This window comes from Pomacea canaliculata, linkage group LG10 (assembly GCF_003073045.1).
Source record: "Pomacea canaliculata isolate SZHN2017 linkage group LG10, ASM307304v1, whole genome shotgun sequence".
NCBI lineage: Eukaryota > Metazoa > Mollusca > Gastropoda > Architaenioglossa > Ampullariidae > Pomacea > Pomacea canaliculata.
In genome coordinates this window covers 23,291,584-23,308,181 of record NC_037599.1, presented here as the reverse complement: position 1 = coordinate 23,308,181, position 16,598 = coordinate 23,291,584, and the positions used below count along the sequence as shown (strand labels likewise).

The 16,598-nt window shown below is 41.7% G+C and overlaps 1 protein-coding gene across 5 annotated transcripts; it reads left to right on the top strand.

Annotated features, from left to right (window-relative positions):
- Positions 1-6,729: 6,729 nt before the first annotated feature.
- LOC112573314 lies at positions 6,730-16,537 on the top strand. 5 transcript variants are annotated; one of them, XM_025253551.1, is made up of 10 exons: positions 6,730-6,909; positions 11,831-11,928; positions 12,365-12,688; positions 13,536-13,668; positions 14,094-14,296; positions 14,678-14,775; positions 15,007-15,231; positions 15,406-15,562; positions 15,755-15,926; positions 16,356-16,537. In XM_025253551.1, exons 2-7 carry the CDS (start codon positions 11,865-11,867, stop codon positions 15,169-15,171), a joined length of 987 nt encoding a protein of 328 aa, XP_025109336.1. In that variant the 5' UTR covers positions 6,730-6,909; positions 11,831-11,864; the 3' UTR covers positions 15,172-15,231; positions 15,406-15,562; positions 15,755-15,926; positions 16,356-16,537. The 5 variants fall into 5 exon arrangements, with proteins under 5 accessions (XP_025109336.1, XP_025109341.1, XP_025109339.1 ...); XM_025253556.1 differs by having other exon boundaries at positions 15,755-15,939; XM_025253554.1 differs by lacking the exon at positions 6,730-6,909 and adding an exon at positions 9,444-9,521.
- The last annotated feature ends 61 nt before the right edge of the window (positions 16,538-16,598 follow it).

Here is a 16,598-nt window from a genome sequence, read left to right as displayed (position 1 = left end):
ACGGGTGGCGTAGTGGGGGCTCAGGTGTGTGCGTGTGTGACGAGGGCATGACAGGAACGTGACACCTCGCGCTGCGCACACGACAGACGCAGTATGACGTGTTCACGCCATGCTATAAATAGCATTGTGGGCGCTGTAGAGCGAGACGTAGTATGTGAGAATATGTAAGAGCGGGAAGTACACCGGGTATGTGTACAGCAAGACGTAGTACAGTGGGTATGTATACAGCGACACCAGGTATGGTGGGAATATATGTCTGAGCGGGAAGCTGTATACCGGGTATGTGTACAGCAAGACGTAGTTTGGAGAGCATTATATCACGTAGTCTGGTGGGTATAAGTACAGCGAGACGTACTGTAGCGAGTATGTAAATAACGATACGTTGTATGGTGGGTATTGTGAAGAACGTGACGTAGTTAGGTGGAATAAGTATGTTAGAGCAAGAAATAGTATGGTGGGACGTAGATAAGACGTAGCATTACGTGTACAAGCATACAGACGTAGTATCGTGTGTGATGTTTACATACACAGTAGTATGGTTACATTTACGTGGAGACGTAGTGCGGTGGGTGTGTGTGTGTGCTGAGTCGTCATATTACAGATGGTCCGTGTGCAGCCATTATATGTGCAGTTCGGTTTATCGTGTTTATCGGTTTGAACTTCAAACATAAAATAATTTTGTATCGAATTAAGACAACAGCAAAAATTCACGCACTCTTCTTCTTTCTTTTCTCTCTAACACGTACACACCACCACCACCACTACTACCCGTACGTAGGCGGAAGACAGTTGCTATCGAGAAAAAAAACAAACACTGCATGACATGTTTACCCGTTAGTGTTTACACCAGTGTGGGGAGGTGGGGTAGGGTGCATCTGTGTGGATATCATGCAGTAACCTGGAGGTGTGTACACAACTACCAGAGCTCACCCACGTATCACCGCTTTCGCTACTGGCTACCTGTCAGCCCTCAAGCTGATTACAACAGCCGACAGTGTCGAGCAGTACAAACGGATTTCATTTTGTATGTTCTTGGTTCGGTTCTTGTGTTACAGGACTGCCACGTCAGCTCTTACTGAAGTGTTACGACCGTTACAATACAACTTTAAAGGTTACTTCATGGACGTGTGTAGGTGGACTGCTGTCTGCGCCAAGTTCGCAGCTGTTAGTCTCGGCGAGCCTTTGCAAGAATGTGACTAAACCGGAAGCTTTGTACACAATTGCCTCGTTTAGTAGTTAACTGGAAACATCGTCTTGCCAGCAGCCCAGTAACACAAGTTCGTGGTTACTGGAATGCGAGACATCTCTGCTCTTGATGCAAATGTGCGATACATGCGATGCCTGAGAAAACAGACCAGACGTAGAGAGGTCGCTTTGTTTTCCTTTGACACACGTGGCAACGCTCTGACCAATTAATTACAGTTGTGTGGCTAACGACAAACAAGATTAGATGTTTGCTATCAGTGCGTTTGTTTGCGTGCATTTTCGTGCCTGCTCTCCTTTGTGCGCATCTGTGTGTGTGTCTCTGCGTGTGTGTGCATCTGTGTGTGTGTGTGTGTTGTGTGTGTCTGTGTGTGTTTATATGTGTGTATCTGTGTGTGTGCATCTGTGTGTGTGTGTTTATATGTGTGTGTAAAAATGTTGCTGCAACACAAGTGCAGAGTAACTTGAGTTTGACAAAGCAGCTCCTTCATAACCTCTGAGTCACGTGGTACTCGAGGATCACTGGTGTCAGTGGAAACACGTGGTGTGATGGAGATGAGATGAAAGTCGGTGCATTACGCTGAGCCAGCAAGGTCAGGTTCCACATACAGAGAAAGAACACAAATACTCCTGAGGAGAGGTGAGATGCGAACCCAAAGCACTCAGTCCTCACTGTAGCTGATAAAGGCTCCACCATTGCACCAACAAACTGCTCAGTTCGACGAGGAGCAAACTCAGAAAGCTCACATCATTAAAGGTCTAAAGCCTGCATCAGCGATGTTCCTGTATGCAGATAGTCTTATCTTGCATTTTATTTATAAAGGACTTTCCTATTGTCCAGATGTGAAGGACGGTCCAGTGGCGGAAGTAGTTAAAAAAACCGCTTCCCTGTCAACCTGCATTGAAGAGTCTCCAGAGCAGGGTTCATATCTTCGCCTGGTCCTCAAGCACTTTTGTATAAATGAGACTCCTTTCCTCCCCTTTATCTTTCCTCTTCACCCACCCATCTCTTCTCTCCACCCGCCACCAAAATGCAAAACCATTGCCAAGTGAGGCCTCCACAGGTTGACCTTAAAAACCTCAGATAAGAGAGAGAAGTTTTTATAGTAAGACCCCAGCGAGCAGGGCCCTCGTGTTGCTACCCTTTTGTAAAAAAAGTATGTAAGCAGTGCACAGTTGAAGTGTATATCGAGACTACAAACAACAAACAGTGACAGAAGTGGTGGAGGAGGTGAGTGTCCAGACTTGCAGCTACGAGCGAGAGAGACAAAACTCTCGTACTCGAACTTTATTAACATTAGGCCTTTGACCTTTATACCGCAATGGACAAACTGTTTACACAACAATCAGAACTATATATATAGCACTGACAGTGTTGACTATTGACATGTTTGCTTGCATTTATCATTCTGCCTAACCTTCAGAGAATAATAAATGTACATTCGCACAGAAAGTGCAAACCAGTGATTTGTCAGTTCTTGCAACACCTGATGTAGCAACGCAACACCTGATGTAGCCACACCTGATGTAAGCAAGTAATTTTCTGGCTTCAGTAAGGAGTCTTACAAGAATTATTTTTAGCAGTGACCGTTGCCATTCAGCTGACTGTAACCCATCCTTACTTTCCTCAGGATTTTCAATAACACTGTTTTCATTTCCCGCTCCTGCTTTATCCAAACTTCAAAGAAGCCGCATAGGTCAAAACATGTTTTCAATCCATCCTGGCTAATTTAACCGTCCGCTCACACTCCGCAGCGTTCGACACGATTTTGACTCATCGCCGAAAGAGAGAGAGAGGGTGAGAGATATGTGGTGGTGGTGGTGGTTGGGGGAGGGAGACAATATGTGTGAGCACGTGTGTGTGTGACTGAGTGTTGTGCTAAGTGGGTCTACAAATGTGAGTGTAAGAGATATTCCCCGGATTACTTGTTCCCTGTCGCGAGGCCGAGTTGTCGAAGGGGAAAACTCTTGTCGGTGTACACGACTTGCAGTGTACAAGTGTGTTCCTGGACCATCACACGCTGCCACACACAAACATCGATCGTGAGTCACTTCATGACACAAACACAGATACCGTTTGAACACCCTGACCGCTCAGGTGAGCAACAGGACGATGCAGGTGCAACAAAACTCACAGCACGCGCGCACATGTAGAGTATGTCTATCACTCTCTCTCTCACTCTCACACATACACACACACACACGCACCTAACAACGTATGTGATGGAGAAGTCACGTACCTGACAGCATCCCCAGGGGCCCAGGGTTCGGCTGCTGATGACCTGGCACTGTAGGAAGGGGGGTTCACCTGTAGTCCTGTAGGGAAAACTCGCCCAGCGGTAAACAGTTGCTCAGTGTGACGAACGTTCACACTTCCTATGCAACATTCACACATCACACCGCCAGCAAACTGTTTCCAGTCATTTGGTCCCCTGAACTCGTATCTCACTCTCACCAACACCTCGCTTGACACTATCGGGGCACGGGGCATCCCCCAACGGCTTTTCCTCCCATTAACCGCCGCGCGGCGTCCTTCCAAGAAATTGCGCCCTCCTCGTGACGTCACACATTGCGAGGGTGGTGAGGGAGGCACTGTCAGGTCACGTGAGCCTGTATACTGTATACTGTATCTGTATTTTAGACAGATCTATGTGTATTTATAGCATGTGTGTATATATACTTTCATAAAACTATTAGGAATGTGTATATGGAGATGTTGCACATAGATGAGTGTATATTCGATACATAATATTTGCATTGCATGTCACGTGTGTAATTGGTTTGTCAACACTTCAATAACCCTGAGACAAATGTTGCCCTTACATTGGAAAGCAGCAGCCTACGCATCCCCGCTACCCCAAAACAACAACAACCAAAATAGAAGCAGGGTTCTCCCTTTCCTAGTCACACGTCTCCAATGGAGAACAAAAATTAATGTTCGGTTTAAATGCATGAACAAGAATGGTTACTAGGACAACCACCCTGCAACTACCGTTATTTCTAGCATAGTCCGTCTTCGTCATAATCCAGTCTGTACAATTCCTCTCTCTGTTTCCCCCTCTCTCCATCTTGTATGTGTGTGTATGAATGTGTGTGTATATATTGAAGGATGGGTGGGTGTACCGGAAAGCTTTTACTTTTGGAAAAATAGGTCAGTAGGTTGGGTTTGATGTGACCTGCTTTCCGTGGCCTGACAACTTACAGGACTATAACCTCTAGTTTCCACATCCACTTCGTCACGGGATCAAGATCCAGTTTTCATGATCACAATAACCTGAGGCCGGTCAGTCAGGGCAACAAAGGACTGCTGTCATTATGGGCTGACAAGTGCCAACAAACTTGCTGGACTCGTCCACAACTCACCTTTCTAATTATAAGTCTTTAAATCACTCAGGTCACGTGATCCAGCAAGTTCTCGGGTCAGTTTAGCTTTTACCTGCGTCTGATGGGCTCAGTGTCGGTCCAATGCCAACAGAAGATGTTTTTCTCTCGACTTAAATTGTTTTCTACAAATTCATAGTCTGTTGAAAACAAAACGTATTTTTTGAAGCCATGGAAGATGTTTGCTGTTAAGTTTTAATATTAAATTGTGTATGTGTTGAGCTATGTGAGAACAGGTTTTTAATGCTCCTGAGTTTGCTTAAAAAAAAATCGGCAGTTGCGCGAAGTCACTGAGACAGAAAGTCACGGAAAACCATTGCTGGTCACCTTTTCGCTTTCGCACGATGACATGTAAGACGAAGAGGGAGTGGAAAGAAAAGGAGAAAGGTGAAGGCGAGGACGTGGAGAAATTTGCTAAACGACTTTCACAACTGCCCATACACTACATATATACATGTATATATTATATACTATGAATACATGAAGAGGTGAAAAAAATACTGAAGAAATAATATATGAAAGGTTTCACACCTTTTATTTTACAGTAAGGTCATTAATGATTAAAACATTGTCTTTTTTATTTTTTGGACGATGTGTCCGGTCAAGACAGCTCAGACGACCTCGGGAGGATGGTCGGGGGAGAGCTTACTGTAGAAAGCTGTGGGCAAGACCAAGCCATGACTGGCTTACTACAAGGGGATAAGGGTTGGGCATGAAAAGCACTTTCTCGGAAAATGCGAACTTTCTAGCAGGGTTTTCCACCTGTCACCTTTCTCTAGAACTCAGAATTTCAGTTTCAGAATTTATTTTCATCAAACTGTCATGTTAGCGTGAGTTTCGAGGCGGTTATTGGCACAGTAGACGCTGCACGGAAATGAATAACTTCGCATTTCCTCTCCACTCGCACATTTGCAATGAAATAAAGACAAAATCTGGGCCACCGTCAAAAGTAGGTTGTTGTCCGACTGGTAGGAAATTTATGCCCGATATTTCTGTTGACGTGTAGAGCTGCCCTGTGTGACCCCATCTTGGGCTTAGCTAGTTTTACTGAGTCAAGCCAGGATTGCTGCTCGAATATTCTGGGGGCTTCTATTCTGTTAGAGTGTTGGTCATCACTTCTTCTTGATATTTTAATATTCGTTCTGCCATCATTTGTCTGCTCGTTGTGACATGCTTCGCAAAGATTTAGAATTTTTGTGTGGGTGGACCCAAGCCGTCTCATGTTCAATGTCTCTCGTTATATCTCGTCCAACCTCACGAAGTCTCGTTTATAAACACAATGTAGTAAATATGTCAAGTTCCATAACCTTTAATTTATCGCGTACATCGGTTTGACTGTGATGGTCCTTAAAATGCTACCTGGCGTTTTTCAGACGGGTTTATTCTTTTTATTTGTCTCACCTTAGTCCACTGCTCTCGTCTCTAGGTTGTGCATGAGTTAAACTTTTCATGTTTGATCTACGAGTCCCAGTTATCTCTGTCTCTTTCTCTGACTGCCTCTGTCTCTCTTTTGTCTTTGTGTCTCTATTAATTTTGTCCTTCCTCTCTGTCTTGAACTCTATCTTTGTCTCTGGTTTATGTTTCTGATTTCATGTTAGTATGCCCTGATCAGCTCCATTTTTCATTGGCCAATAAATCCGTGATGTCACGTTTGTCCCGATGAACAAAGACCATAAAAGCAAGGCTTGTCTGAGACTCTGCTCCAATACATCTGCCAGTAAGTGTCCTGCCTCGGGGCTTCAGACCAGGCGGGTCGTGATAATCTGATTATCGTCGACAAAAGGGAGGCTGGTGTTGCCACAAAAGTCATTTGCTTAATAACAACAGATTGCCCTCCGTGCTGCAGGCGACTGGCCAACGGTTCCTACGCGCCATTTCATCTCGCGAGATCTCGTGAGTATGGCTGGTGGGGATCTGACGTCACTAGGGTACAACGGCCCAGATCATGGTCTCTCTACTGAAAAGTGATTTTTTAGAAATACCTTTTGCAATTCTGTAAAATAGTGTGGTTCTCCTTTCTCCCCTCACTCTTATCTCCGTGAACTCTTGACTTTGCAAGATATGTGAGTGTGAGAGAGAGATGACTGCGCATTGGCTTCATGGAGTCGAAAGATTAAAAAAAAGACTTCTAGGGTTCAAGTTATATAACACCTATCTCCCAACAAATCACTCACTCGGCAGTAAGAGACTTATCTCGTCAGACCCCGACGCCTGTGAGGAGAGAGGAGAGCCTCTAGTAAGCTTCTGTGTCACCAGACCTTATCTCCCCCTTGTGAGGGAAAAGGAGGAGTCTAGGGAAAAGACCTTTATGGATAAACCTCTCCGGTGAGTATTTGTAGAGAGAAGAGATTAATCACATTCTTTATCAGCTAAAGATACTGGCATCCGTCTGTCCTTGTTATATACATTGTCATCTAGCATGAATGTTGAAAGTAGTTTAAGAATAATTAACTCAAAAGTGTATGATGTAGGGAATGCTGCCGATAACAGAAATTTTAACCCAGAGTACGAACAGTGATTCAAGCGTTGAACTTAAGAGAAATTTGTATTTGGAAACAGTTGAAATGTAAGTGAAATGAGAGCTGTGCACCTTATTTGTTATTTTGTGATTTTTAAAGCGCTTCACTAAGCTGGAATGTTGTTGTTTGAGTCGAATGTCAATAGACCGGATGCAAGGATTCTCAGTGAGAGGTTTTCGTGTTGTAGAGGACTATCTGGCTATGTATGTATCCAATAAACCACATTACAGTTATCCAGTATCCAGTTATCGGCCGATCTATGTAGCCATTGTTCCATTTTGTTTTCATTACTTCTAGAATATCGGCCGTTTGCTCCCACGTAGATCCGGGACATCCCCCTTCCGTTTATCGACTTCATGTTCTTTAGTTCTCAGGTTACACGAGTTACACCTGTTTCAGGAAAACTATTTTTTTGTTATTTTGAACACTTACACAGCCACAAACACCTTGCTGACAATCGAGTTACAATCTTTAATAAAGTATTATAAAGCTTTCGGCTAAGATTTGCATAGTTTGAAGAAGCAGGGACATTCAAGTGGCAGTGGCAGTGACAGTGTGTCATCCCGCAACGAACTGTACACTTCAAGCCATTGGTCGCGCTATTGGTTAAAATTGTTATGAGTTTATTATCACCTCTGCACTGATATTGTAAACAATCATCTGAGTACATGGCAATACTTATGGTACAGTAAGCCCTATCGACTGCCCGCCCACCGACCTTTTTATATTTTAGACTAGTCCTCTAGATGGCGGACCTTCTGGAGCCTAGGATCAGTTCCACTGCCGGGACTTCCCCATTGTTGCGTCTCATCATGTTCCTCCCTTCTCCCACCAATGGTCGTTGAGGGAGAGAGAGAACATGACACCTGTGTTTCAAACACATTGTCACGCAAGGGTAGTTTCAATGGTGCCGCCTTCCTAGGACATGAAATACTTTGTGTCACGGTCTCATAGACACAGTTACAGAACATACCGGATCTCTAACCATCCCAGCATGTGCCGGTGCGCATGCGGCTCGGAGTTTACGTAATATCCGGGGAACTTGTTTGCTGCTTCATACACTTTGGTATAAGCTTCCGGTATCCATAGTAATGATAATTGGTAAAACAAAGTGAGCGATTCTTGATTGCCAGACCCAGAGAAACAAAGATGGAGGTCATTCGTTTCACCGACTTCCACCACCGGAAAAAACGACGAATGGCTTGCAGCACTCGTGAAAGCAGACGACGAGCAGACGACTCTTATTCCTCATAGGCAAGTGGTTTTCAGCCGATGAATAAACATGAATCGCCTCCGTAAAGTTTCTGAAAAAAAGCTTTCTTCAGCTCTAACAAATGTCCAGGAAAAAGGAAAATCATTGCAACAACAACCGTAACATTTGAAATCGTCTTAAAGAGAAGGGTGTTGAAATCAACTCACTCTTGAATGAGTCTTTCTTGCCAGGAAAATAAACTAATAATGCAGAGAAGCTTAGACTACGAGATATAGCCAAATATTTGTGCTTATCATGTTACAATCATTTAGTTCTGTAGTCATGTCACAAGTTTAACTTTGGCAATTAAATAACATTATCAAGAATGAAAACTAAATTGCTCTTGTTTACCATTAGTTTTTGTTTTTGCTTTGTTTCTTGTTTGTTTTTTGGGGGTTTTTTGGTTGTTTGTTTGTTTGTTGTTGTGTGTTGTTGTTGTTGTTGTTGTTGTTGTTGTTTTTGGGGGTTTCAGATTTCTTGGTATGTGTGTGAACAATAATCCGAGCTGTAGATAATCCCTAAAATGGTCACATCGGTCTGACATAACTTCCCCTCACCCCTCCTCACAAAGAAATATCAGACATATTTATATATTTTACATTGCCAACAGCGAAAAACTGATTTTTGTCACAACCACAGCTCATCTATGCTCTTGACATTTCTCGGTATGTTGAATGCCGTCCAGGTATTTAGTGACAATTCGAGTTGTCTGTGCTTCAGTAGACGAGGGCCACTGTCTCAGTCACATCAAATAAGGCTAAAGTTACTCACGATACGATCATAACATCACAGTAATGTGTAATCAGACCGAAGCTATTCCCGGCACCTACAATTCACCAGAGCCATGATGTTGCTTTTTGTGAGTCTAGTCAAAAGGTCGAAAGTTCAAATGACATTATCGCTGGAAGTTGTGGGTCTGTCATCCTGCTTTTAACAATTCTTTGCTGGGGTTCAGTTTTTGGTCTCCTACATCCTCCTTAGCCGACCTTGATGACCTCAAGACTATGTTTTAACTAAAATGTGTGGACTGTCCTCTGTCTGTCAAAACAGCTTGAGCTATAAACATAGACTAGATGAAAGATAAGTCTACTCATAGCCTACTTTGCAATCAGTAAGAGGCGGACGAAACTGTAAGAGCATTTCACTATCTATTCACATACAGAGAGGTAAGTACGGTATACAAGTTTGTACAAGGCTGCAGTACTTACAGGGTAACAGTAATAGTAAGTTTACTAACACCTATCACTCTATGTATACTAGAAGTCTAGTAATTCATCAAACCTCAACACAGTATAATGATGAATTGTACGAAAATACAAAAAGGTCATAGGTCAAAGCAAAACCCGAATACCGAATGAAGTTCTATTGAGACTGAAATCTTGCTATAAAGTGAGAAGGAAGTCGGTGAAAAGCAGAGTTTGAATGTAAATATTGTACGATATCCAACAACTAAAATATTTTTAGCAGAGTCATCAGAGCAGTAAGGACTACATTTTAGCGGAGTGATTGGGGTGAGATCGGAGTAGTGATGTTTTACAGAAAATATATTTCTTGTTAGCGGAGTGATTTGGAAGGAGGTCAGATTAGTAAGAACTATATTTTATTTTAGGATGAATTCGTCATTTAGATTACGTCATTTTTACTCATCGTCATCATTCGTGCGAATGACTTAAGAATGACGCTTGATGGTGACGTTATAGCAATGGCGTGAGATTGTTTTGGTAGGTTTTTTCCTCTTATTAATATAATATTCACTTTGAAAACATTCATCTGTGTTTTGAGGTTGTTTCTCGGAAAGGCGAAGGGCGCATCCATTCTTAGGGGAAGCGTGGTTCGTTATTTTAAACTAATATTTAGCAATATTTATTATTGCAACAACCTGAAATGTCATGTCGGCGTAGATTGAACAATTTTGCGTCTAGCAGCTCGCGACATTTTGAATCCTTAGCTTACGACACCCTGACCCTCTACCTACCGATCATTTGGTTTTAATCCTCCTAATCTACCCTTAATCACATTCAGTTATGATAAGAACTCAAAAGGTTACTGCTAGTTCCAGTAGAATATCTTCGAGCGAGGGTCTGCAGGGTGGTGGTGATGTTTGTTATTTTTCGCTGTCGGGATCTAAACTCGCTTTTGGCGAACGTGGACAAGGAAGGAGATAGACGGAGGGTATAGTGACTGCTGGCCCAAAGTAAAACCTGAACACATTTCAGTGAACGACCTCATGGGTTGCAATCGAGATATACCTGTTCACTCAACCAGGACGTGAATACCTTTTGGCAAACCTCGGTTGGTTGAGAGCCAGAAAGGAAGTTTACTTTCGGAGAACAAGATCCACCCACCCCTCCCTCTCTTTTTCAGTAGAAGGTTCTCAGTGCAGATACTCTTATATTATATTCTATCTTCTATTTTGCTGTTTACACCGTAGTTCATGTGCTACATTACTCTCTGTTGGATTTAATCTTTTTTCCCTTCAACCGAAGGGTAGAAAGAGGGCACACAGATGTAAAGATTTTAATTGAAATGCCAACATCGAGATCGAACTCGACTGTCAGCGACCTTCGTGTTAAGTAACCAGTGACAGACTCTGGTGACAAACTTCTCCACAAACTGACACGGTCGGTCTTTCGTGTTCTTCAATTTCTTGTTTCGGGAACATTAAAGCATTACTCTTAACACCTTTATTTATCATCGCTACTGTTGTTTATCCTTCCGTCTTTCGTATATTGTTTGTTTGTTCTTCCGTCTCTAATATGTTGCCCATCTCTCGTTCTTGTTCTTTAGCGTTAAGACGGGAGGGTGAGTATATGCTATAAAAATTGTCCATTTATTATTATTAGAGTAGTGGTGGCAACGGGGAAATCGCTATTAAGGAAGGGGCGTAACTCTGTTGATCAGCATCAGTTTAGTCACAGCGTGATTGCGGGCCCTTGCTGACCGCGCAGTATATTGAAGGAGTGGCTGGGCAGTTGTGCATCATGTAAGGGAGGGAAAGGATGCTTGCACAGAGGGAGATTGTTTATAGAGTGACTGATTGGACAAAGGCTTCCGTTGACTTATGGAGGGCGGAGGACAGAGGTACGGGAAGTTACAGCTCCACAGAAAGGTTTCGCTTTATCATATAGTTTCAGTTTCCTGATTTAAAAGGCGAAGAACACAGGTTTATTTAAGAATCAGAACATCTGGAAACTTTTGAGCAGCCAACCACAGTTTCTTCACCACCCGTCCCCCTATATACCCCTTCCACATTGTTCAGTCACATGCAAATCGGTTAATTCATTTTCTCGTGACGTTTTCGAATGTATACAATCATTGCAATTAGTACCTGCTTTGCATGTTTGTTCCATTTGTAATGCATCTGAGTTTGTTACATCATCATCATCATCATCATCATGTCTTCCTCGTTAAGAGTAATCATTTGCTTATATTTTGAAGAACTGATTTTAATATTCAAGTAAACTTTTGGTGGCAGATTGTCCACATAGGCAGTAATTTTTGGAGAGAGGATGGCATTCATTATGAAACTGATGCTCCTTCTTGATGTATGGATCATTCTGCATGCCCAGGAAGGTAAACCATCATTTAAACGAGCATTTTACACTCTTCATTAATTCAGCACATTCTATTTCATGTAGTCTGAAGCAGGTGTAATATCTTGAATTAAAGGTAAAGCAGCAAATGTCATTCTAATTGCTTAGCAAAGTTTACTTACAGTGACTCAACTCTGATTATACCCACTTTATTTTTATGTATTGTGTGATTTTTATGCTTACTTTCTTATGAATGATTGAAGCATTACAAGTCTAGTTGGATGCAAGTTATTTTCTAAAAACTGCTAAAAATCACTTGCAGTTTATGTAGTTTGTGTGTATGCTTATAAGGACGCAGTGCTTCGCCTACAGGTCAATCATCCTGTTTAAATTATCTTCTCTGGTTTATTTAAATATATTCTTCTCAGTACTTTATTTGAATAGTACTAATTTTTAAATTTTTGTCTTTTGTGCAGTGTTTATGAATTATAAAAAGTCCTGCTTTGGAAGTGATTCTGAAGATTCCTATGACAGCAGCGTTGATGGCATTTTTCCGGTGGGCTGCACAGTACAATTGAAATGCCAGTATTATGACTGCATGGCAAAAGGAAATAACACTTTCTTATATATTGAAATCAATAATGCTGAGCTAAACAAATCAGTCAATGTCTTGGCGAGAAGTGGATGTGACGTTGAAGTCCTGATAGCTGATGTGACGATGGACTTCGATGATGTTCGAGTTGTTTGTAAAGACTTGCTCCATCCTGAAGCATACCGAACAAGGTCACTTACAATTGGATGTGAGTCTCTATGTTAATGGATATATTGATATAGTTGAATGTTTGCCAGCAAAAATAAATATAGCTTCTGCACGTTGCAAACACATTTGAAAAGGACTATTTACCCTTTAGTCCCAGGGCCTACCACTTGACAAAACCATGCATGTTCAGGTGCTTCATTCTCATCAAAGGAAAAACTTAATCAGTAGAGCAAAACAAAGGTCTGCTCGTTTTTGTGCGTGTCTGTGTGTGTTTGTACATTAAAGAAGCTTATCATCACTGTTAGCTTGGCACTGTTGTTGAAAATTAAGCTATGGTAAAACATGGTAACCCCCACCTAAACAAAGAAATATAAAAATTCACCCATTCTATCTCCTGTGCATCAGGTAACATGACACATAATGTGCTACAGAACATTCAATCTTCAATATATTAGCACAACACTTTCAGACACGCTGTAGAGATTGCACATCTGCATTATTATCTAGGTGGACGGTGTCTTTCGGCGAGGAGTAAATACCCTCATCACTTTGTAATGGCTGGTTTCATGGGATGCAGATTGGAACTACATCTCTGAATTTCTTTATTGTGTAAAAGATGGGGTTCGCAAGGCTGTACTGTCAACTTTAACCATCCAGAGTATTATTCGTGATCATACAATTGTATGTAATGGGAAGAGGCAGGTTATGTCTTAATGTCTATATGTTTTGTATATATGAGAGCGTGCGTGGAATGGAAGTAGGGTTTTGTAGGTTGTTTATAAACACAGCCATTGCATTAAATTGTTTTATAATACATTCGTCCACACGCGTGCATGCTTAACATCTCTTCAGCCCTTTGTAAAAAAATATTTGACTTCTTTTTTCAGATCCACCGGTGGAGCCTGAGAACCTAACTTTGATCCATTCCAGTAATTTCCTTCGTTTAACTTTCGATAAAGTGAAAACAGGACGAGAGTTAAATGACGAGTTAACACAGTGGACAATTGCCTACCTATGGAGGTAGGGTAGATTGGTTCTTAATGATTTGCCAGTAAAATAGTTGGGAGTAGTAGTACTTAAATATAGCAAAAACTACATTTATTCATTGTGTGCCATACATTTAAGGTTCGTGTGGCTAAAAATGTAGTAGTAGTAGTAGTAGTAGTAATAGTAATAATAATAATAATACATAAGTCTTAGGCCAAGTGATCAACATCAATTTATCTATCTATCCTTCTTTCTTTCTGTCTAGTTGTCCCTGGTACATTGCAAGAAATGTAATAATATTTTGCTTAGAGAGTTCCTTATTATTCTTTGTTCTTTGTCTCAAAACAATAATAATAACAACAACAAATACACGCACGAAAAAACGTTTTGTGTGAACCTTCCCATCAAAAACAAAAACAAGAAACCAGCATAACAACAAAAACTTTTTTGAATTCTAGCGACGACACGTGCAGCTGTAGCAGTGTGGAAGAAGAATCCAGGATCGTGACTTGCACAATTATTCTCCAGAATGCAGTAGATGATGGTTCTCATTCTGATAATTGCTTGAGCAACGTTTACAAACCAATCCTTTTTATCATCAGTGCTGAAAATAAGTTTGGAAAGATGGAGATCTCAAAATCATTTTCTCTGCTCGATTACAGTAAGTTTTAGCTGCTGACAAAGCTGAAAAATAACAGAATTCCTGTTTCTTCTTTGTCTTTAAATGCCCACGTTCTAGTCTTTCAAAATTTCTTCTACACTAGATTTGCTATAAAGTTTAGAAAGTGCAAGGGACAAAATACAGCTCGAGAGTAATTTATTCTCACTGCATTACATCTCTGCAGGACTTCTGATTTAGCTCCGATTTAAACTTGGTCAAAGTAACAGTCTGTTCTACGTCTTAATTAAATTATGTTACATTGTATTTAGCGGTCAGGGGCCAGTTGCACTACACATTTCTAATTTTGAATCCTTCTGGACCTTCAGCATATGTAAATCACCAATTTTAAATAAATAGCATAACAGTTTCTGACTGTTTTAGTGACAGTGCCAGAAGTGGCACCCGAGATGTGTGTCAGCTGCTTCTCGGACCTGCCATGTGACACTGAAGACTGTCGTCACGTGATTGTCTACTGGCAGGTACATGAAATGACGTAATGCGAGGGTGCTTTAACTTTTTCCGTAGAGCGCCTTATAAAAAGGAAAGACAAAGAACGTACCCATGGTCCTAAACTAATAATAGGAGCTTCTAGAGAATTAGAATTAGAGGGTCGTTCAGTCACCATCATAGCTCCCTTCATAACCTGTGATTACGGTGTCTGGCTCCTTCCCTCAAGTGGCTCAACGGCTCCATGTTTTCCTGTTTCTCAGTCCATCCCCCAACCAATTCACGAGGGCTTCGTCATCAACAACTACGATCTACTTGTGTTGGACGGGGACCAGGTGGTGACCTCCTACAGGCCAGGAGGCGCAGACACATCGTGTTTCCTCCACCTGTCAGCATCCGTGCCTACACCGTGCAGCTGTTTGCCGTGACAGTGTTAGGAGCTCGTTCCTCCAAGTATTCCACCGTTCACTTGACCCCGCTGAAAGACAGTAAGAGCTTGTTTTGTTTCCGAATAATGATGCAGTCTGATGTACAGATTGAGTGAGAGACGGAAAGAATGAAAATTGGGACATAGATGCAGATGTGTCCAGCCTGTCACTAGAAAGCAAACCCCTAAATGCCTTTGATCTTCAAAATAACAGAGAGCTGTCACATTTGTGCAGAACCTGCTGCTCCTCCATCCTTTCTGGTGGAAAAAGACAAGATAACCCCTTCACTCGGCACACGCAACTGTATCTCACATGGTCACATGACAGTAAACCAGTAATTAATTACCAAGTTTTCTGGTGCCGAGGCTCAAAACCGAGCTTCACGTGTAATGTAAGTACTCTGTAACTATTTTAATGAAGTTAGTTCAATCGATTAATCTACTTTCAATCGACCTTTAATGGCAATAAACCAAAAACTGCCTTCATTAGCCAAAATTTATTCAGTTTCAAATCTACGAAATCTCCTATAAACATACTTTTTGCTCATCTTCAAGATGAACACGGTTTATTTGTTTTGTAACAGGATTACATCCATTCTCAGACTTTACCCCCCTCATCTACTAGCTTCACGCTTAGTCTACCTGAGGACCCAGACAGTTTCCTGGTGGGTTTGTCACGTCAGGTTAAACAACAGGATGGCGGCATTGCCTCCAGTGGGATCCAGTGGTACAGACCCACTTACCACAGACATGCAAGTAAGAACCAGCGGTTAGTAGGCCTGGTACTATAGGTTAATATGATGATGATGATAATGTTTATTTATAGAGTGATTTATTCCACTAAGTCGGGCTCAAGGAGCTTAGACACATGAGAGAGAGGTATCTCAGAGCCGAGAGGCGAACCCACGTCGCCGATTCTCACTGTCCTTGCGTCAGGCGCTTTAATCATTGCGCCACCAACCGACTGGTCGAAGAACATGTCATCAGAAAGACCTAACCTTCTGATCTCAAAATTCAAAATAGTTTTCTCTTATTTTAATTACTCTCCTGAAAATTGACAAAGCTTTAATATTTTATTTCATATACTGGGTGTACAGGCAACATAAACTATTGTAATGTACTTAAAGCATTTTTTAAGTAATGGGCGTGTTGTTGTCATTGTTATTATTATTTATTATTATTCAGGTTTTTCAAGACACCATAGATGACTCATTGTAGTAAAGCATGGAATACTTTCGAAGTAGATGATTTACCAAGGTGCGTGGATTGATGTGAAGTCACCTGAGGTGGTCATCGGTGCTACAGCTTGTCCTACTTCGACAAAGGACAAAAAGCCGTTGACGAAATGTTTGTAACTTAAAAAAAAAAAGAATAAGTCTCTGATGTGTCTTCCATCACAGGACGGGAGGCCAACACCTAGCATAGTTC

What these genes read in the sequence shown, in the direction of transcription:
- LOC112573314 (XM_025253551.1), top strand. Translation starts at nt 11,865, where the DNA reads ATGGCATTCATTATGAAACTGATGCTCCTTCTTGATGTATGGATCATT. An exon ending in CATTCTGCATGCCCAGGAAG is followed by an intron (nt 11,929 to 12,364) that starts GTAAACCATCAT and finishes TCTTTTGTGCAG; the next exon opens with TGTTTATGAATTATAAAAAG. An exon ending in ACAATTGCCTACCTATGGAG is followed by an intron (nt 13,669 to 14,093) that starts GTAGGGTAGATT and finishes TTTGAATTCTAG; the next exon opens with CGACGACACGTGCAGCTGTA.